The following is a 22,604-nucleotide window of genomic DNA, read 5'->3' as shown; positions in this document are numbered from 1 at the left end:
GATGCAGGGAGGGACTGAGTTGAAAGTGGGGATCAACTGCAGAAATGGAGGCGGCTAGTCTGTGCAACGTCGCCCTCTGGCGGCCAGTGCAGGATAAAGACTGAAGCTAATTCATTGTGTTCTTTCTGTCTACAGCACACCTCGTGTTTCTAAGCTAATCTGTGCTATGTTGAGTCCTAACCTAATGAAAAATAGACCGTGAAAAATGGAAGGGCAATTTTATTTTGAAAAAAAAGATCATATGATAAAACTATTAAATTTGGAGACCATTACCACTTGAGTATAAAACTCAAAATGTGTGTTTTGTTGACTCCTGGAAGCCAGAGAAAACTCTGCCTTCCCTGGCATTTCCTCATTAGCATTTTTGTAGAGATCCAGAACAAAGGAAATCAATTGGAAGTTCAGCCTTATCCTTCTGGCCACATGATCTTGGGTCTGAGATATCCTTTCTCTCTCTCTCTCTCTCTCTCTCTCTCTCTCTCTCTCTCTCTCTCCAATTTCTTCCTCTCCTCTCTACCTCCACCCCACCCTTTGTTTAACTCAGAACAAAGAAATCATTAGCAGTGTGTTTGCCTACAGATTCCTTCTTACAGAAAACATCCACACATGCTCTTACAATTCAGATGCAGTGCCCTCTCACTGTGTCCTAGGAAAACCATTACCTATGCAGACACATTCAAATCAGACAAACTTGGTTGTATTTTATAAGCCTGTGGTAGCAGTGAGCATCCAATCAAGGGAAGTTCTGGTAGGATATAAAGATAGTGACTTTGGTGAAAAGAAAGGAAAAAAAAAAGGATACATAAAATTGTAGTCTAAAATGTGACACCTTGCCTTAAAAAAATTAAACAAGCTTATCTATTTTAAGAAGAATTATGAAGATTCAGTGACTTCAGATAAGCAGAAATGATAATGCAATATGGAGAAAAGACAGCAAAACCCCAATATCATTCGATCTGGATAGTCCTGGGATGATACAGCATCAAAGAAACAATAGACTGGAGCATCTGCAGATGAAAGTAGGCTGACTAATGAAGGTACTTAAAACACACACAAACACACACACACACACACACACACACACACACACACACACACACATACCTTGAAAGGTTTAAGATTTAAGAAAAGAATATTTACATGAAACATGGGCTCCTTAGTGAGAGCAGAAATGAAGCACAGTCCAGAGAAACAGAAACCATGGGAATAGCTAGGCCTAGACACATTAGTATCCAGCAGTTTGAAGTGGGTAGATTTTGAGTAGTCTAATGACAGCAGTGTTGATTGTGGCCAATAGCATGCCATTCTTCTGAAAGTTTCTTACTTGGGAAATTGCTATATTGCTGTGTTGCACTGGAACATTGGGAGGTACTGTAAATAGAATACACACCAGAATAAAGAGAATAAATAGAATTTAAAATCACTCTACTATGTAATCGCCCTTAAATGACACATTTTATCCATCAACAGTTGTCTCCACTCCTCATAATATTTCTACAAGGCAGTGAGGGACAGAGCAGTAGACACAATTTCACTTAGCAGGAAGAAATGTCCCCCACCTGCATATCAATTCCAGGCTTTGTTTCCAAAGCACAGGACTAACTCTCCAGCTCTGTGTGTGCATTGTTCAAGTCCAAACAAACCAGGAAAGCAACAGCTGAAAGAAGAGCCGGTCTCCCTGAATCTTTCCTGGCATGATTGCTACACCAGGAATTTTACTTCAGTTTGGGGATGGACACTTCTATGATGCTGGGCTTTGTCATAATTTAACACATGAACTCTGCAGGGCAGCAATGGAGCCAGTACAAACATCACACATACGTGAGACAGACACAAGATGGCAGTGCTCCAATGAAGCACTTCCTCCCGCTCCATGGGGAGCATGCTAGAGACTGATCCTCAATCAGGAAAAACAGATTTAGACATTTTCACAGTGTAGTGACCCTTGACTGAACACATACTGGATGGTACTGTAAGTCCTATCAAGAACCTGTGGCTGGAAGCTCATAGACCCTACAGATAAACCCATTATTTTGCTAAATGAACACAGTATCAAATTGCATTTTAAACATGAATCTCATAAATAAGCAGGAAAGAATATTAAGTGAGGTCACACAATCTCAGAAGCTTAAAAATAATAGCTCTCCCTCATATGTTTATCTTAGCCTGGTATGTATGTGTACACATGTGAACAAATGTGCAGACTTCATAAAGGTTCTTTACGCAATGAAGGGCCACTGATGAAGAAACTCAAGATTGGACAAAGCACAGAGAAAAACTGTCTGTGGAAGGCTCAGCCATATATGCATGTCTATAACCCACATACACACCACACACACACACACACACACACACACACACACACACACACACACACACGAGGCTGGGGGCCCATCTTGAGGAAGGGCTAGAAAGACTGTAAAAACAGTGACTTTTGGACTAGACATGAGCAATGCACTCGTGAACTCACAGCAACTGTGTTTGCCTACACAAGACCTGCACAATATCAAGCTGTCATTCCAGCATGGATGGGAGAGCCCATGACTCCCACCACTAGCTAAGGAACTATTGACAGTTGACAAATGAGAGGGGAAGGAGAATCTGTTTTCTTCCTGGAAATCTCTCTGGTGGGTTTCTCCTGCTCCAGTGCATAGTCCCACATCTACTCCTAAATGGGCATCAGTAATTGGACTTAGCAGTTACTTAAAAGGACATGAATTTGGGAGGTTAGGTGAATATGGGAGAAGCTAGTGGGGTATTCAAATTAGATAGTGACTGAGTAGGTAACTTATTGCCTCACACATGGTAACTTCAATAAATCACCAACTTCCTAATTAATGAGACCTTTCCTCCAATGTTGAGTATGAGACCCTTTTGTCTACATAGGTTTACTGATGGAAGCTTCCAGGAAACATAACCTTCACTTTCCCTGGAGGCTGCCACATATTTTTTCGCTCTGTTGGACTGCAGTAACACATGGGATACTGGGAAAGTGCACATGAAACAGACGTTGAGGTTTCAGTCTCCTTTCCTTATGGAGTCATGATATCAGGTGCTTTATGGCAAGCTTCTCATCTCTTGAGAAAAACCTTGGAAATGGTTCCATTTTTACATGTACTGATTATCTTTCTTATTAGTTTTATGAGGTTTTCATAAATTCTTAATTTAAGTCTTTTTTTAATAAATATGTGTCACAGAGATGGAAAAATGGTACATCCTTGTAATGCCAGTTAGTTAAGTAAAATGAAGCAGAAAGACCGTGGATACAAAAGTTTCAGCCTTGCATAAGCAACATAGAAAAAAAAATTTTCCTGGGAAAGAAAGGATGAATAAAGGAAAGAAGAGATGAGGGAAGTGGAGGATGGTGACTTAGGATGACAGTTCCAGAATTCAAGAGGCTAAGAAAGGACGATCATGAGTTCCAAAGACCAGCATAGGCTATATAGCATGACACTGTCCCAAAACAAGCAAAAACAATAATTAACAAAGGAAAGGATGGGAGGGAGCTGAGAAATGTGGTGTCAAGGGAAAATATCCAATGAAAATACAACTTCACAATCTGCGATGAGCTATCTACCTTTAGAGTGATTTTTTTTCTCTCCAGTAAAATTTGGTTAAGTTAACCAGCTGATCATAAACTCACAATCCTTACACCCCAGCTTTCCAAGTAACTAGGACTGTATGCACCTGCCCTACTCAACTGACTTTTAATAAAGGCAACTAAAGTATGTTGAAGATAAATTTGAAATTCTACAGAATTTTCATTAAGAATAGTCTTTGTTGTTGGCTTCCATTGGTTTCAGTGAGAAGGCAGGCAGTATTTTTAAATTTGTTTCTCAGGTCACAGTACAGAATCATCCTCTGGATATTAGCAGGATATTTTTGTTGCAGTTGTTCACTTAAGGTCTTCAAATACATCTGTCTTGATTTGCCTGCCTCTACTCTGCCAAAGCTGTAATTTTGAACTCACCAAGCTGCTGATTCAACCTCATGTTTGTATAACATTTCTCCTTACTGAGGATTTTCATCATAGAAAATCAAGTGCTAGTGAATAAAGATGCTTGTAATGAACAAAGATGGTTGAACAGGTGACAGATAGTTATTGAAGCAGCTAACCTCATGAGACCATTGTGGAAACAATGACTACAATAGTGTAATGGATTGTGTGACTTCCTGTCTCAATAAATAAACAAAACAGTGATGTATTTGACTATAAAGTGCCCACAGGGGCTGTATATTGTAGGTTTAATCCCTCATACAATGGTCAGGGATGAGAAGTGATTGGATCATGGGGCTCTGCCTTCACAAATGGATTCATGCACTAAGAATTCATAATCCGATGGCATTGTTGAAGCAGTGGGGACTTTCAGAGGTGGGGCCTCAGTGGAAGGTGACTGGGACTATACCTTGTCCACGGCCCATTCCGCATCAATTTCTACTTCTTGAGTAGATCAGCCTATGCCACATGTCCCTGATTCATGATGTTCTGCTCTGCGTCTGACCCAAAAGAATTAATCCAGCTAACTATGGACTCAAACATAAGATAGAATGAACCAAAATCCATCTTTCTTCCTTCTAGCCAGTTTTTCTATTGTCATAGTGACAAAAACTTGACACAATAATCGTGGAATTTCTTTCTCACTTTCTTTTGTCCACACTTATGCACATGTAACCATGGCTCACTCTCCTCATTTCCCTGTATACAGCAGAACAAGATACGCTAATGACAGTCTTGACTCTCATTATATCTCAGTGAACTACAGGATACCAATGGAAGCTTGGGTTTTGGTAGAAGAGGTGTGAACTCTCTCATAGGTGGGGAGATGAACTTTGTTTTCTCCTTAGGGTAGAGGATTAGCATGCTTGTTGTTGACTGAAGAATGGTTGTACGATGTTATCAGGAAGTGTAATTCCTCTATTGTCTTTATTTGATTTGTTATAATTGTTAATGGATGTGATGCCAAGTTGACAATGGATGCCTTGGCCAGCTTTGTGTCATCTCTGATTCAGTATCTGGAGGTGTGATCCCCAGGACTGACCTCTCTGTATTCCTCTGCCTCTGGGAATAAAAGAAATCATGTAAAACTAGCAAGATAGGTCTGCTACAGCAGCCATCTCTGGGGTACCATGGGGGTTCAGGATTCAGGACACTAAGACAGCCTCTTGCTGCCACTAAGCTGCCAGCTTATTGTTAACATCTCCTCCAAGACGTGGGACCCAAGCTAGATCTAGCAGGTTGGGGGAAGGTATGTGGAGGGATTAGAGGGTCAGGCATACTCACCAAGCTAGACCCTAGATCAGGATCACCTTCTTTTTGCCTAAAGATGCTCTAGGTCTCATCCCAGAACAGTTGACAGTGATGCTGATGAATTATAGAGAACTTAATGAATGGGAAGGTATGGCATGTCCTTGACTTAGAAGACACATGAACTTTGAATTCCCTCAGAGTCTTCCAAAATGTCAGTGCAAAATTGCTAAAAATCTCAGGAATTTTTTTTATTGAAATTGAAGATCAAGGTTTATGATTTACATAGAGGGCAAAGATACTTGAGTAACTGAACAGTTTTCCAAGAGAACGGTGTTGCAGAATTCACTCTGTCTAGAGCTGTTATAAAGAACAGTAGCCCGAACACCTTGCTATCACTGGAAGTGGATATAAATGGATAGATAGATAGATAGATAGATCAATCGATAGATAGATAGATAGATAGATCAATTGATAGATAGATAGATAGATAGATAGATAGATAGATAGATAGATAGATAGATAGATAGATAGATATTGTAGTAATGTAACTAGAATAGATATGACAGAGACAGGCTATATATAATGTCCCATTAATGTTTAACAATAATGAGGACAATTTAATGGGAAAAGAAAGGTGTTTTCAAAAGGTATTATCAATCACCCAACCTTGTCAGCTCAGCCCATGTCTTGAATTGATGTTAGTGAAGGTCAGACTGACTTGAGAAAATAAAGATACTAACTACACAGATTCTTTCTAATAATTTGGAAATGACACAGAGATGAAACTCATGGTCATCTTGGTCTAAAAAAGGATTATGTTAGAAAACATATAGATTTCACTTACAATCATATGGCTAGATTACTATGAACAACAAAGAATAATGTTTCAGAAAAGCATGTGTACCTGTGCAGTCTCCTTCCCTAACACCCAATACTAGAATCCTGCTGCTCCCTGTCCCAACTGTACCTTTGAGATTCATGGAAGGGAAGCTCTGTAGACCTATGTCTATGAACAGGCAACTATCTGGGTCAGATAATGAGATTGACAAGCATCTCTGTCCTCTGGCTGTATCACAGGTTTATTGTCCATGATGCTGCTTGGAAGGAGATCCTGAATATGGAATAATTACTGGTTTGCAGAGACAAATGACAGGGAGGCTTCTGCCCTTGTTCTAAAGCCCAGGGCGTGGATGCCGATGCCTGAGAGGGCACAGAGGTCTTCAGGATTAGAAGTAGTGCTGTGTAGAGAGCTTTCCTTCTTTGATATTGTGGTTTTAAGTCTTTCTGTTTTCATCCACAGGAAAAGGTATAGCAGGATATAAGCTGAAAAGGAATCTAGCCTGGCCATTTCCCAAGACCTTGCCTAAACCAGTGTAATTCTGTATAACTACAGTGGAGGTCAGTACCACCTCCGTCCTGGAATGTCAGGGTGTCAAGACTCTGATTCCTATATATTTTCCTCACAAGACTGATTAGGAAAATAAAGTAAAATAATTCACAAATTTGAAAGAATTCTCTTTCATTGCCAGTAGACTCTTACTGTGAAATGATAAAACACCATTCCATCCACTATTGGGGTCGAGGAAACAGCTCTGAGGGTTTGTGTCAGGGCTGCAGGTGCCTGCTGCACACTGTGCATCTGTAGCACAGAAGTAAACAGCAGTGTCTGCAGCCTGGGCAGCAATGATGGACAGGGAACTGCTCTGGGTGGAGGTGTCGAGGGTCGCTCTTAGTCTTCCACTGCGTTTCTCTCTCTCGTTTGAACGTATTAAGATTAGCATGGCAGGGCCTCTGCCTGACTCCTGTCTGTACCACTGTAGGGCAGTTATGGTTGTTTTATAACTGCAGTTCACGGTGACATTTTCACCCTCCTGGATGCTCAAGGACCAAGCATTCTCTTCTCCTACTTGGCTTTTCACCCCTACATAGAAACACAGGCGAGAGAACAGGAGTCAGTGGTTACATTTTCAAACTGCATTTCCAGATTAATAAGAAGGCTTCATCTCACATGGATGTGGACTATGAACTTTGCTGTCCCTGTTACCTTCACCAGAAACCCAAACTCACTAGTCAGTTGCAGCCATAGTGTCACCATCCACACTCCCAGGAGTCTGTCCATTCTTCCTTTGAAGAGCAGATCACAAGAGATGCAGCTCCAGCCTGATCACAGGTTGACTGGTTTCTGAGCATCTGCCTTGAAGTCTCAGAAGCACCTCCCTCCCTAACCACTCCCTTTGTCTCTCCCCAACCATCTCACCTCCACCTTCCTCTTCCCCATCTCTCTGATATCAAACCAAGGGAGTGTGAGGAAGGGGAGACATCTGGTGGTGGCCCCATCATCTTGCTAAGAGAGATCATGGCCTGCAATGGTGAGGAGTGGGCACAGCTGAAACTACAAGGCTGTTCCACTCTCTGTGCTTATTAAACTATTGTTAGATTTCTTCAGCAGCTTAGGGAGACAGAAGGCAAAAAAAGAGACTAGAGCTTGGTCTGTACAGGTAAGGACAGACACTGCCCTGTAGGAAGCAGGCTATCTGTGTGGAGAAAGGATGACAGTGACTCTGTAAGGGTGGGGGAGGGGATTGTTTGCATCCATAAGAGGCTAAAGTAGTTCTGCAGTTTCTTTCCCTGTGCTTCCTAAGATGCAGTCAAGGGACCCCAGGGCATTTCCAAGTGCCAGGGCAACTGTCCATCATGCAGCTGCAGGATAATAGGGTAACTCCAATTCCACAATCTTTTCTTCTCTGGTTATTTCAATTACTTTTGTTGATCATCCTTTGCTCATCTTGGTTTACTAAAATAATGGTTTATTATTGAGTAATTTGTCTATTTTTTCCAGAGATCTCCCTTTTATTCTGGCTTTCTTACCTGTGTGAAATATTCCTTTAGAATCTCCTGTAATGCTGACTTGGATATCACAGATTGTTTCTACTATACTTAGGATAGATCTTTATAGCCTTTATTTTTGAAGGATAGTTTTTTAGATACAGTCATCTTGGTTGATAGATGTTGTTGAAGCCTGTCATTATGCTCTTTTGACCTTTAGAGTTTCTTGCCTATATGAGAAACTCAGTCCTTTTCTCTTGTGACCACCAGTTTATTTTCTTTTTTTTCTATAAACTTGGAATTTTGACAATCAAGGCATGAAGAAAGCTTCTGATCTATACCTTCATTTTAGTTTCCTGTTTCCCTTTTATTAACATGACCCTTAGCATCTTGAGAGGTACTGTGAAGATAAACCAGAGACTCTAAACCACAACTAAAGCAAGAACATGGGCAGAACTATTCACAGGATGAATAGTAATTGATAGAGACTGATAACACTTCCTCCTAAGAATAGAGCCATGGAAACAGTGTGGCAGTTCTTCAGGAAAATGGGATCAATATTCCTATGATCCTTTTGTAACACTCTTGGGCATATACCCAACGAATGTTCCATCCTACTAGAGAGACATTGCTCAACCATGTTCATTGCTGCTCTATTCATAATGGTCAGATATTGGAGGCATCCTAGAAGAATGGATAATGGAAATGTGGTGCATTTATACAATGGAGTAACTACACTTGTCTGTGAGTAAAAGGATAAGATTTAGAACGTAGTAAGAAATTATGCTCATCTAGCAAAGTGATGGTAGTAAATTATTCTCTAAAGACCAAGACCTTGCCAGCCCCAGGAAGCATGCTAGGTTTCCAGTATCAGGTGTGATTTCCCTTGTGAGTGGACCTTAAGCCCAATAGACAGCAACCTGTGAGTGCGACTTATTGTACCCTTATGGATATTTTGACATTCTGGTAATTGTCATTGTTCATGGGTGTGACAGCTGAGTAGGTCAGTTTATTGTTACATCCCTTGTACCTTGGCAGTTTGCATTGTATTTTCTGAAACCATGGAAGAGAGACCACATGAAAGAGCTTTTCAGGTAAGATCCAGGTGGAATCATCCAAGTCATTTGGCCTAAGTGTGGGGTGTCTTCAGCAAAAGGGGCCTCAGCCCTGAGAGGCAATCAAGGGCTACATCAATAATCTATATTGTTTTGGGAGTCACTTAGACTAATTACCCTGGTCAGTAATTAAAAAACTGGTTCTTCATGCCTGGTACTGTTGTTTTTGTTAGTCTCTGGTTCTTGTGGAGAGCATTTTCAATCCAAATGGTTTAACTTCCTTTAAGATATAGATATTTTATATATAAAGGAATATATAACTTATTCTTTCATTAAGACATATATTATCATATTAAGGTAGATATTATCTTATTACTATATATCTTAAAATAGTATGTATTCCTTTAAGATGTATGTATCTTAAAATATATGTATGTATCATAAATATATAACACATGTATATATCTGCACATATATAATTTTAGATTATATTTATAAAATATAACTACTTGAGCCATTATCAAACAACCCTGCTGTTCAGCATTTCTAGTTCTTTATTGAATTAAGTTTTCATGTCCTGAATAATCCCATTATTTCGTTAAGTCATTTATTTGTGTTTTCTTGGATCAATCAGAATTTCATTTATGTCCACTACTTGTTATTTAGGGAGTTTTTCAGTAATTCACAAATTATTTTATCATCTTCATAGTTATTTGTGATTCATATTCTCCAGTTTCTTCTAACTCATTCACATTGGGAGCCAATAGAACATGTTAGGTTTTTGGAGAAGGGACATATTGTTTTGGATTTTCTTATTATTCTCTTTTTCCTATGAGACATTCCATCTAGAGTTAGGCTGTGAACTGTGTCTTTGATATGAGACTTTAGCCCACTGATCCTGAATCCTGATCTGAAGCTGCAAGGTGATGGATTGAAGAGGCTAAGAGTGGGCAGAGCCACACTGGAGCTGGGTCAGTCTTGCTGAGTGAGACCATGGGCACTGAGACTTTGCAGATATGGTTCCTGGGGAAAAGATGATAGACTCGTGTGGGGTCTGACTCTCTTATAATGAGTCAAACCCAATGGGCTGGGGCCTTGATGAAAAAGGTCCTGTGGTATGAGCAGAAAGTCACACCAGGAACTTTGAATTACAAATTGAAAGAGTTGGTATTCCCAAAAGTTCTTGACCTCTTTATGAAGGTTAGAAATATATTTATTTATGGTCATTAATTACTATTTCTGTTGACACACATAAACAAGTCTGGATGTACTTCAGTAGTAGGAACTCCTGTGAAATTAGTGCTGCACACCCAGATGACTAGTAAGTGTGGGAAGAACATTACAGTCACAGCAGAGACAATGAAGGGAAGACAGTTTTTACCAGTTCATTGGCCACTACAGTAACCTTAACCATATGTTTTTAAAATAAAATCTCTTGAGTGAGGTTTCCCGTCATTTAAAGAGACACAATTCCATGGCAACTTTCCTGGTCCTCTAGCTCCTTCAATCTTTCCACTCTCTCTTCTTGCTTCTCCCTGAGCCTTCATTGAAGGAATTATTCTGTAAATGTATCAATTGAAGCTGGGCACCTCTCTTGTTCTCTGTATCTAAACAAGACCTGAAGAAGTACAGCACCAATAGACTTGCTAACATGGAAATGGGAAATCTCATGGGACCCTACCCACTGAGAAGCAACTACAGGCAACTAAGAAGTGCTGGGAGTGGGAAATAGTCCTCCACAGGAATGAACCCCTTAATTCGTTACCAAGGCCAAATGACCAGCCCTGAAATTATATACCTATATGTAACACTAAAAAGATTGATCAGATTTTATTAATGTATTTAGGCAGGTGTGTGCCTGTGGCATGTGCATGTGTATGAGTGCATGTGTGTATACATGTATGCATATGTGTATCTAGCACAAATCTTAAAGGTCTTATTAGTAAAAACAAAACTGGAGCCAGGTATTGGGCTGAAAGTTCAGAGAAACTGAACCAGCCACAACTAACCTCACCTTGCCAATTCCTCAGCTGATCCTGCTTCCTCAGACTGGAAGCCTCTGAGTCCTCATCTGAATGGACCTCAGTTGACCTGCTACTAAAAGCCTAAAAGCTTAACTAACTCTAGTTCCTGGTTTTCATGCTTTATATACCTTTCTGATTTCTGCCATCACTTCCTGAGATTAAAGGCATGAATCACCATGCTTGGCTGTTTCCAGTGTGTCTTTGAATTCACAGAGATCCAAATGGATCTCTGCCTCTCAAGTGATAGGGTTAAAGGCATGTGTGCCACCATTTTCTGGCCTCTATGTCTGTCTAGTGGGTGTTTTGTCCTCTGACCCCAGATAAGTTTATTAGAATGCATAATTTATTGGGGGACACAATATATCACCGTGTGTGTGTGTGTGTGTGTGTGTGTGTGTGTGTCTGTGTGTCTGTGTGTCTGTGTGTCTGTGTGTCTGTGTGTCTGTGTTTCAGTGTGTCTGTGTTTGTCTATTTGTGTAATAATGACAGGTAAAAGAAGACCATGATTTTAAGGGAGTGAAGGGACATCCATACAGGGGTTTGAGGAAGGAAACAGAAGGGGAAAATAATGTGATTATATTTAGTGTTTAAAAGAAAATAAATACAATATAAAAAATCAAATATCCTATAAAATGTCTCCCAAGGTCTTATTTTAATTCCCTAGGACCTTTATAGCTTGCTTTGTTTTGAAGTAAAATTTAAAATGTGTTCGTAATCTCCTGACTTTAGAGCTATTTTATGTTTGCACCTCTTTTAATTATACCTGCTTTTACTTTTTGAGGTTTCTCCATTGATATACTTGCATTAGGGCTTGACTAAGCCCTTCTGTTTACAGCTAAGGAGAGGTTAGTTATGTGAGGGAAGTCCAGGACTCTGAATAGATGTAATTATTAGACAGATGTTCATGAGCCCAGGAAAGTTAAATGTAAGTGTGGATGGAAAGTTCCTAGAGCATTGTAGTATACCATGGAACCAAACAGAGAGCACACAGTAGGTCAGGGAGGAATAAGGAGAAGAGGAAAAGGACAAAGAGTCAAGTGACATTTGCTTGTTTACCTCCTGACTCATGTAATCAGTAGATAATTCTGAACTGATTACAGTGGACTATTCACAAGTCTATATGCTAAGAATAAAGGTGCTACAAATGGAAGACCTTGACATCTTAGAATTTTTATTCTAATTGGTGAAATTGACAGTGAACACACGGACACACAAATGAACTGCATAGTTCAATTTTATGAGTCTCCACATCAGAGAGATGAACAGAGTGCTATAATAGAGTAGGTAGAATATGGGAGAGCGATGATGGAGCAAGGGGGTATGATAGAGTAAGTGGGAGCTATGGCAGTAGGGGAAGGACTGTGGTAGAGATGGAGGAAGGCTGTGTTAATGGAACAAAAGAGTTATGATATTTTAAAATAAGGGTTATAATCAGGTAGAAGTGGGATATGATAGAGTATGTGGTGAGCTATGACAGAGTAGGAAGGGCTGTGATAGAGTAACAGGAGGACTGTGGTGGAGTAACAGGAGGTCTATGATAGAGAAACAGGAGGAATATAATAGAGTAACAGGAGGACTATGATAGAGTAACAGGAGGACTATGATAGAGTAACAGGGGGACTATGATAGAGTTAACAGGAGGACTATGACAGAGTAAGGGGCATGTAACTTTGCATGGGAAGACCAGTAGAATCTGTGGGTTCTCTCACAGAAGTGACACCTGAGCTGAGACTTGAAGATGGTCAAGAGTCTGGTATACCAAGTTTTGGACAGAGAGTGTTTCCTATTCAGAAAGACCTAGGACCACATCTGGGAAGTTCAGCAAGTCAAAAGAGACCAGCATTGCTGCTGCAGAGAATTGGGATCTTTCCCCACAAAAAGCTGATGTTGACAGTTCAGGCCTGTACAAATCCTGTGCAACATTGTGTATCATAGCATCTAGAATAAGACTTTGTGTTGTATTCTAGAAGAAAACATAAAGCCATTTAAACACTTTGGGAGAGTGTAGACGGCTAGTTTATGGTGTGTGTATTTTATGTGATAGGATATTAAGTTGTATGCTTGCCCTCCCCCAAGCACTGAAACTACTTCTGAGGCTCTTTAGAGAGCCAGCTGCCCTGTAACCGCTCGGGGTTCACAAAAGATCCACTGGTGATTCTCAAACTCTTGTGTTTGGGCATCAACCTGATCTTATTAACAGAAAGGGGAACTTTCTCTGTGCAGTGGAAGTCCCCTTTCTCTCTGTGCTTCTGCCCCTTCATTCTCTACAGGAATCCTAGGACTGGGGACACTGGGCTCTTCTGTCATCTTTCCCACCTTAGTTTCAGAAAATATTATGCAGAAGCCCCCTTTCCCAGCAGCTCCTCTCCCCTGCAAATATAAAATATAGTGAGCTCTTCCAGAGAGCTGTGGAAGAAAATGTGGAGGAAGACGTCATCTCCTACAACAAGCAGACAACTCCCTTAGTCACAGGCTTTACTGGGGGTTCTCATGCTCTGATAAGATTTTCTTGTATCAAATTTTGCTTTGGTCCCAATCAAGAGATGAGTGCAGAAGACTCTACTTCTTGTTCTTCTGCTGTAGCTATTCCTATGATTTTTGTGCCAACTAAAGAAATGGAGAGCCACACAGCACAGAGAAACAAGAGATCCCAGAGGCAGGTGCTCAGCATCAGGCCCCTGTGCTGAGTTTATGCTCAGCCCCCCCTGTGGTTTCTGCCACTGTGTGTCACTCAGAGCACAATAGTACACAGCTGAGTCAGACTCTTTGACCATGGCTTTCTGCAAGTGGAACGAGGTGGATCCTTTATCATATGTAGCTTCAAAACCTCTGCTGCTTCCCATGTTGTTGGCTGTTGTGACTTTCAAAAGCAGCTCTGGACCTTCTCCAGGGTACTGGACATACCAGAAAAGAGTCGGGTACCCTGTGGCTGAATAAGTGCAGTTTATAAATAGGACATCGTCTTCTGAGAGAGTCACTTGACCTTGTTTCTGAGTCACTGAGTCTCCTTGGGTCCTCCCTGGAGGAAGAAAAGGATAATTGTCTCACATTAAGGACAAAGCTCTTAGATGATTAAATATTTTTCTGATATCATAGGAGAAAGATTGCAAACTTTAAATCACTTCACTTACCAAGCATGAACAGCAGCATCACAGTCACTAAAGCTGGAGAAATGCTCATCTTTAGTGTCACCAAAGTAATGTTCTTAAGTCTTCACATGAAGAAATGATGAAATGACATCAAATGATGAACCTAGGATGCTTATAATTCACAAAGATAATGGTCTTGTGTCAAGAAACTCCTCCCCCTGGTGGACAGAGACTAAACTAGGGTCATTTGCGTACCTCCCAGAAGTCAGAAATGTGCTCTCATTTTGAAATCATTCATAAGGCACATGTCAAATTTTAAGTGCCCCTTATAAGTAGAAAGGATATAAGCAATGACCATTAATATATTCAATGTTGGTATTCTTAGGATTCAACCTGACTTGAAAATTTTATAGTAGAGCAACCAATGGGTTCTCTGTTTTGTTTTTTACCATAGGATAAATTAAAGACAAGAAGTCGATTTTACCAGTTCATATTCTCTGATATGAATTTGTATCAAGATACTATGTGAGCCTAAAGTGATAGCTCAGCACTTGGAAGCACTTGTTGCTCTTTCAGAAGTCCCAGGTTTGGTTCTCACAACATACATAGTGGTTCTCAACTATCTATAACTCCAGTTCTAAGGAAGCTGACTCTCTCTTCTGATCTCCATGGGCACCAGGCACACACATAGTACCTAAACACAAAAGCAGGCAAAACACCCATAAGCATAAAATAAAATAAATCTTTACATTTTCTTACAGTTGTAATAAAATGAAGTAATTTCAAACGGGCCCGGGGAATGTGTAATCATTAAAATCTGTGCTTTTTACCTTCTAGAAATTTGAAATAATGGGTTTATGTTGCCCATTTACTAAGAAAGTCATTGGTGTCTTGAAACAAGATTTGAAGATTAACATACTGTACTACCACAACAAAGGAAGCAGTTGTGGCTGCCATGCAGGACTCACATGCTGTGCCATGCTCTATATCAAATGTAGGCTATGATCACTTTCTTAACTCTTCAGTAAATGCCATTGTGACCAGTGGAGCATGTTTTCAGGAAGCACAAAGCTGACTATCATTTGGAATTGGGGTGACATTTGTGACTCTTCCTTGTGGACCTGACAAGGGCATTTCAAGCAGCCAGCTCACATAAGTGTCTTCAGAAAAGCTCCTTCTTTCAACTGTTAAAGCTTCTACTCATGAATCTGGATTTCACAGCGGCCATGTTTCTCTGGTAGCTCCTTCTATCCTTTAATTTGGTCTTAGTAATATTTTACCATTGACAGAATTTGTCATCTCACAAAGCTATTTTTTCTCACCTCTGTCCACATCACATCTGTTTCCTAATACTTGTTGTTTTTAACTTATAAATGTATTGTAAATGCCAGCTTTTGGCTCAGAACCTTTGTCTCTTACTGTTCAAGGTAATGAAGGTTGAGCCCATCTGGATTATCCTCACTTACAACTTCTGAAGTTGATTCAGAATGTGTTGTTCATACTATTTTCCTATATAAGATGTAGAATCATTTGTTAAAACTATATTTTTTCTTTCTTTTTTTATTTTTGCAATTTTACAGCCTGACACTTTTGCACAGATTGACACACTGCATATGTACCTCCTCCTACAAAGCAGGCCTCAATTCCAGGAGAAAGTAGTTGGTCACCCCTACAAATCGTCAGGTCACTACTGTACCAGTGGGCACGCCTTGCTTGTCAGGTTTGTCATTTAGAGAACTGGGGCCACAGCACACAGCATGATTTTGAAACAGAGTATCACCAACTCCTGTAAGAATCTGTTATACAGAGCTTTTGGATTGCCATACACATGGACATGCTAGAATCAGCTCACACAGAAAGGAGGTGAAAGTGTACCCTTTACTTCAGATGTTGCTCTCTCAACCTACTCCTCAAACAATTCATTTTCCACTGTTTATTTAAACCAAGATACCACAGTGAACAATACACCTTTAACATACACAATAAATGTGAATGTTTAAAAATTAAGCATCAATCAACAATATAATCTAAACTTCCTTGGCATTTTGATCTATTCGTATGTATTTTTAATATCTGTAGGTTAGTTTCTACTCTCAAACAGTGTTAGAAATGTTGTCCTAGAATGTCTGACATGGCAAAAAGGGTGCCACTCCAGCCCTGGTGTCAGGTTTGAAGACAGGCTGCAGGTGTCTGGGGAGCAGTGTGTATCTGCTGCACAGAAGTAGATGGCTGAATCTGCAGGCTGCGTGGCTGTAATGTACAGGGAAAGGTGTTTGGCTTTCTTATCCAATACAAGGGTGAGTCTTTGGTTCTGCTTTCTTTCTGAATTTGACCGGATGTCAATGATGAACTGAGGATGCTTCCCAGGCTCTTGCTTATACCAAGGGAAGTAGGCTGAGGTACTGTCTGTGTAAGTGCAGTTGATGGCAGCGCTGTCTCCCTCCTGGACAAACAAGGTGGAAGGATGCTGCTCCACCTGCTCACCTCTGCTCTCCCCTATGCAGAAAGATATGGAGAGAAAGGAGAAAAGTTATCAAGTCCTTTTTCTTCCTCATCTTTTTTCTGTAGTAAATAGAGGAAACCCAAATAAACTATTTTTTCTGAGCATCCACAGAACTCCCACTAACATACCCAGTCATCTCACAATCCTCAACTCACAGTACATCTGCAGCCAGAGGAAAATGAATAAAGCATGAACAGCTGTCTTCATTGTGCTTCCTACTCGGATCAGTTGTAGGTGCTCGGTCGCTAGCCAGCTGAGCATCTTGAAAGTTCCAATTGGCCTTTTGTTGTTATAACAATCATACATGCTGAATTATTTGCCCAGCCAATAAGAAAAAGCCTGTTCATTTAAAATTCACTGATGTCCTTTTGGTGCATCAGCTGAGGTGCACTGCCACCCTGCGGTCAGATTTCTAACTGCAGAAATCTAGTTCGTTTTTCACTTATTTTAGTAAAGATTCTGCCCACCTCTGCCATCCTTACTCTTCCAACCTATCTGTGATCACACAGACTGTGCATCTACTCAACCAGACGAGAGCACTAGCTCTGTACTCACCCATGTGAGGACCACATTGTTGGACCTGGCTGTGTCATATAGCCTGTGAATCAGTCTAAGAAGGTGAGTGCTCCAGATCCCCAATATGCCACTCAATCTTCACACTCCCAAGCCTACCTATGGTTACATCGTCTGTGCACCAGCCCAGCCAGTTGAGTGTTTCAGATCCCATCCACCCACATCTTCCCCACACTCCCAGAAAGCCTACTTTGTGTACTGCAGCCTTCATACCAACCTAGAGTGTGGTAAGTTGCCCAGAATCTCTGCATGTCATTCCCACATTCCCAGGCAAAGCTGGACTTGAACAGCTTTTGCACCAGCACACAGACATAGACCTTAGGCATAGTCACACATTTTCTTGATAACCGTTGAATTAGAATGATTCTCATCCCCGCCATCAATAATGGGTATCTCTATTTGAAGGACTGACCTACCAAACCTTCTGAAACCAACCTGATCTGAGCAATAGCAAAAATAGAAACCAAATTCTACTCAACAGAGGCAGGCTACAATATCAGACACAATGAAAAAAGTCTACATGCCTACATCATATCACAAACACACATGCATTATTAAAGGCCAAGACCACCTGAACTCCCACAAAACCTACCATTTCTATAGAAATGTTCTCCAATAGGAATGACCTATATGAACCTCAGGACAGTAAACAGGGACTAATAAGGTATGGGAAAAAGGAGCTGTAGAAAGAACAAGACACAGTTTCTATGAAGTGGAAATGGGAAGAGTGAAGGGGCTTTAAATGGGGAGTGAGGACAGAGATCAGTGTAGGGGGAGAGGGAGAGAGGATGAATAAATAACACTCAGGGTGTTTGAAAAAGTCACAGGCAATCATTATTTTTTATTTACCCCAAATTATATGTAATATATATAAGTGCATGTGTATACATAAATAAATAATCAAAATGATGTTATGCCACTTGGAGTGATAATGCTCCCCTAAAGCCATAGACTGTTCAGCATAACACCTGGCATGAGAAACCTCATTTCAAGTGTGCAGTCATGACGGCTCAAGACAGGACTCCCAAAGCAACATAGACTATTGCTATTGTCTTTAGTTGACTCAAAGATTTGAGGATAAGTCCCCATTCCTAAAGATAATACACACTTTGGACATAGGACTTGGAAGAATGGGCTACAACTGACCTAGGAGTCTATTGCCTGAGGACTCTCATAGTATCCAGAGATTTTCCAAAACCAGCCAAGGAAAAAGGCAGTCAATAGTCCTACCCAGCTGTAATACCTAAGAGCCACAACAATGACCAGCATCCAAATGTTCAATAGTGTCACTTCTGTCTTGGAGGTAACCAACAACCATTGAACTGGAATTATAGCTCACTCAGTAGGAGGGAATTCATACCTGGTACTGTCAACATCACCAACTACTCATGACTAGAGAGGTCAGGAACTCTAAAAGAGAACTACCCACTGCCATTTTCCTAAACTAGTGTAATCCCTAACTGCATTCTAAATGCTTATCCTCATGCCCACAGATGTTGTGGAACATTATTTTAACTATGTAAAGATGTGTTACATTTGCTTATGCTACAGAATATTACTTTAACTATGTGAAGGTGTGTTACATTTGTTTCTGCTGTCTTAGTTAATGATGTAAATATGTGTTACATTTATTTATGCTGCATTTGTTTAATTATGTAAAGATGTGTTGCTGTTTCACCTTGCATGCCTACGATACCTGATTGGTCTAAAAAAAAACTTGAATGGCAAATAGCTAGGCAGGAGAGAGATGGGGATTGCTGGCAGGCAGAGGGAAAAAGGAGGGGAACAAATCTAGGTTGGTGAGAAAGAAAAAAATGAAGAGAAAGAGGAAGAAAGAGAAGGGCATGCCCAGGACCAGAAGCCAGGAAGCTGCCAGCCATGGAGACAACAGGAAAGTAAGATATACAGAAGGAAGTGGGGAGGATGTAAAAACCCCTGAGGCAAAATGTACATAAAAAGAAACAGGTTAATTTATAAGAACTAGCAAGAAACAAGTCTAAGCTAAGGCCAAGCTTTCATAATTAATAATAAGTCTCCTTATCATGATTTGGGGCTGAAGGCCCAAGAAAGCCTGCTACAGTTGGGAGCCAAGTCAACTGATGCATGTACAGCACAAGTTCTACAGAGAGCATTGCAGAAAGGCTGGTCCAGGTTAGAATACATTGACATAGCATCAAGTTAGGGTGCAATAGAACCATTTCTGCATTTCCTCTGGGCTTTCACTGACTTTTGGAGGAGCTGATACACTCTATCTCATTGAATAAAGTTAAAACTTGCTATGAAATCTAGGCTGGCCCTAAGCTTATGATCTTTCTGCTTCAACGTCCAACACAAACACTTTTGTGTGCATGCTTTTGTTGTAGTTGTTATGCTTTAGCAAGTTTTGTCTTTGAAGGAAGGTTGTTTTACCTTTTTTTATTTTGAGGATTATTTGAACAAAGTATTGGGCAAGTAGGGGGATGGGGAGGATCTGGGAAGACTTAAAGTATGGAAAAGAATATAATCAAAACATATTGTATAAAAAGTTCAAAAAATGATAAAATTGTAATTAAAAAATACTGACATTGCTCTGTTAGTGTATCTTGGGTTTTGGTGCAATGATGTATTATATCCTGTGACTTTTCTGACTTTACCTTGTATAATTTCACTCAATAGTGTTGAAAATATCATTCTTTTAGCAACTTCTTTTTCAAGGTGTATAATTGGATGATGTCAGGTCCTCCTCAGAAATATAAAACTCCAAATGAACATGTGACAGTTTCTGAATTTGGAAATGACAAACCTGACACTTGAGCTCTTGTTGCAACAGCAGCAAATACATCTAACGAACAGTTGAAGACACAGGCTTTATTAAATCTAGGTTTGATGATTGTAGTAGAGCAATGTTTCTGAAATGGTTTAAGTACTCATACAAGTTAATTTTGTGTAAGTCTTCTTTTATTATAAACATAGACTTATATATTAATGATTTAATACTTTCTCAGACTTTTTTTGTAAGTTAATGAAATCTGATAAGGTGAAGATGACTTCATTATTTGTGTCTTAGTTACTGTTTATTAATATAAAGAGACACCATGACCAGGCAACTTATAAAAGAAATTTAATATGGGGCTTGCTTAAATTTTCAGAGGGTAAATTCATTATCATCATGGCTGGGAGCATGACAGCAGGCCAGCATGGTCCTGAAGAAATAGCTGAGAGATTTTCAATCCTAATCAGTAGACAGCAGGCAGAGAAAAAGCCCTGGGCCAGGGGTGAGCTTTTCAACCTCAAGTCCACTTCCAGTGACACACCTCCTCCAACACTTCCTCCAACAAGACCACACCTGCTAATGCTTTCCAAGTAGTTCATCAACTGGGGAAAAAGCATGCAAATATATGAGCTTATGGGGGAATTTTTCACTCAAACCAATATAATTCAGATGTAATTGAGACTCCTTATTGATGAATTTTATCATTGAATCTTCAATTATAAGGAAAGTTAATTTATATGAACTCAAAGCAGCTGGAATAGCACACACAAACCTACACAAGCTCAAGCTCCACAGAACTCCAGCATGGCATATGAGTACAAAGTCCCATCCTTAACTAAGGAGATATTGGCATCTGATAGCAACTAGGAGAGGGAAAATCTTTTTTCTTTAAAGGTATATCCCCAGTAGGTCAACCACACTCCTGGGAAGGCCATGCATCCAAGACACCACAAACTGTACTTAAAAGTTTTGTTTTTTCCAAAAACAAAGAAAGAAAAGCTGGGAAGTAAAGAGGAGGGGTGGGACTGGTAGAAACTGGTGGAGAACTGAATATGATCAAAGTACATTGTATGAAATTCTCAAAAAAACTAATAAAACTCCCATTCTTCTGATAATGGAAAGATATGCAATTGACTGAAACACTGAGTAATCTCTTTTCTGTTTGCTGGAGAGCACGTCTGTTTGATGCCTTTGTAGAGCAATAATTGAAGAGCAGTGAACACTGTGCAGTGGATCTACCTGACAGTACTGTGAACCTTGTCATCTTTGTCAGTTGTCCCAATATTCTTCATGAGAACTTCTTCCTGAAAATGGGAATCTGTAAGGAAAGGGTGCACTGATGGGAAACAGCAATCCTGAACTGTCTATGTTAGTGGAGATGATGGAGATACAGCATAACTTGGTAAACCGACAGCTGTGCAAAGCCTCCTGCAGAGTCTCCCTGTGGCAGGGCTGTGGCTGCACAGACAGCTGCAGTTTGGGGCCAGTCTGCAGGCTTGCTGGGAGCACTGTGCCTCAGCAGCACAGAGGTAGGTGCCTGAGTCCTCCAGCTGGGCATCCCTGATGTGCAGGGTGCTGTAGCGCTCCTTGGAGTCGAATGTTGACTTTAATCTCCCATTCTCCTTTGTTCCTGGAGTCATGAAGAACAGACTGAGGAGGCTGCCCCTGGGATTCTGTCGGAACCACTGCACCTTCATCATGGTGGTAGAAAAATTGCATCTCATAGCAGAGCCGGCTCCCTCCTGGAGACTGAGGGCTGGAGGATTCTGCTCCACCTGCATCCCTCTCACCCCTGCTCAGAGAGAAAGGAAAAAAAAAAAAAACCCACACATGAAAATCCTCCTGCAGGTTCCACCCTGTAGATATCCCGGGAGACAGTCATGAGGAGCTTTGGGTCACCTGTGTCCTGCCCCTCCCACTGGCAGCTCTGGAACACCCCTAACCCATCTAGGAGAGCCACAACTCACAGCAAACCTGCACCCACAGCAGCCCCAGCACAGCTCCCAGGCTCCTCTCCATGGATCCTGTAAACTGCTGAGACTCCTTCACCCCAGCTCCAGACAGTGTCTAACTTAGTTCCAACCATGAGCAGGCTCTCCCTTGTTCACCAGGCACCAATAAAATCTGAGCTCTTTCATCTTGATGGAAATCCCCACCCACAGCAGCCCAGTCAGGCCACACAATAACTGCTCCCTAGCTGTGGATGAAAACCCTGCAGGGAACAGGAAGCTATGTCATCTACAGCTTGAAAACTAAAAAAGGTTTATTTGTTTGTTTGTTTGATTTAACAGTTAAAGTAAGAGATATTTGAAGGAAATTGTGAGAAGGAGGGGATGATATATCAGGAAAGAGCTGAGGTCTCTGTACATCATAGAACTTAGAAGGATAGAGAGAGTAAGCTATTTTACAGAATTTGATAAATCAGTTGTATGAAAATTCTGATAAAAAAAAACCTCTTTGATGGTGTGCAATGTGTATTGAGGAATAAATATACTTTCTTGAAATCAGCAGATCACCAACTGCTAAGAAATGTT

The 22,604-nt window shown here is 40.6% G+C and overlaps 2 gene segments (V, D, J or C); both read right to left on the bottom strand.

Moving 5' to 3' along the window:
* Window positions 1–16,322: 16,322 nt before the first annotated feature.
* On the bottom strand, window positions 16,323–16,952 carry LOC114688624. The segment is given in 2 exon segments: window positions 16,323–16,738; window positions 16,901–16,952. Coding segments are annotated over 2 exon segments (468 nt in total).
* Window positions 16,953–21,434: 4,482 nt separating this feature from the next.
* Window positions 21,435–22,119, bottom strand: LOC114688622. The segment is given in 2 exon segments: window positions 21,435–21,862; window positions 22,038–22,119. Coding segments are annotated over 2 exon segments (480 nt in total).
* Window positions 22,120–22,604: the final 485 nt, after the last annotated feature.

The sequence above is a fragment of the Peromyscus leucopus genome, chromosome 9 (genome assembly GCF_004664715.2).
Source record: "Peromyscus leucopus breed LL Stock chromosome 9, UCI_PerLeu_2.1, whole genome shotgun sequence".
NCBI lineage: Eukaryota > Metazoa > Chordata > Mammalia > Rodentia > Cricetidae > Peromyscus > Peromyscus leucopus.
This window is presented reverse-complemented; position numbering and strand designations above follow the sequence as displayed.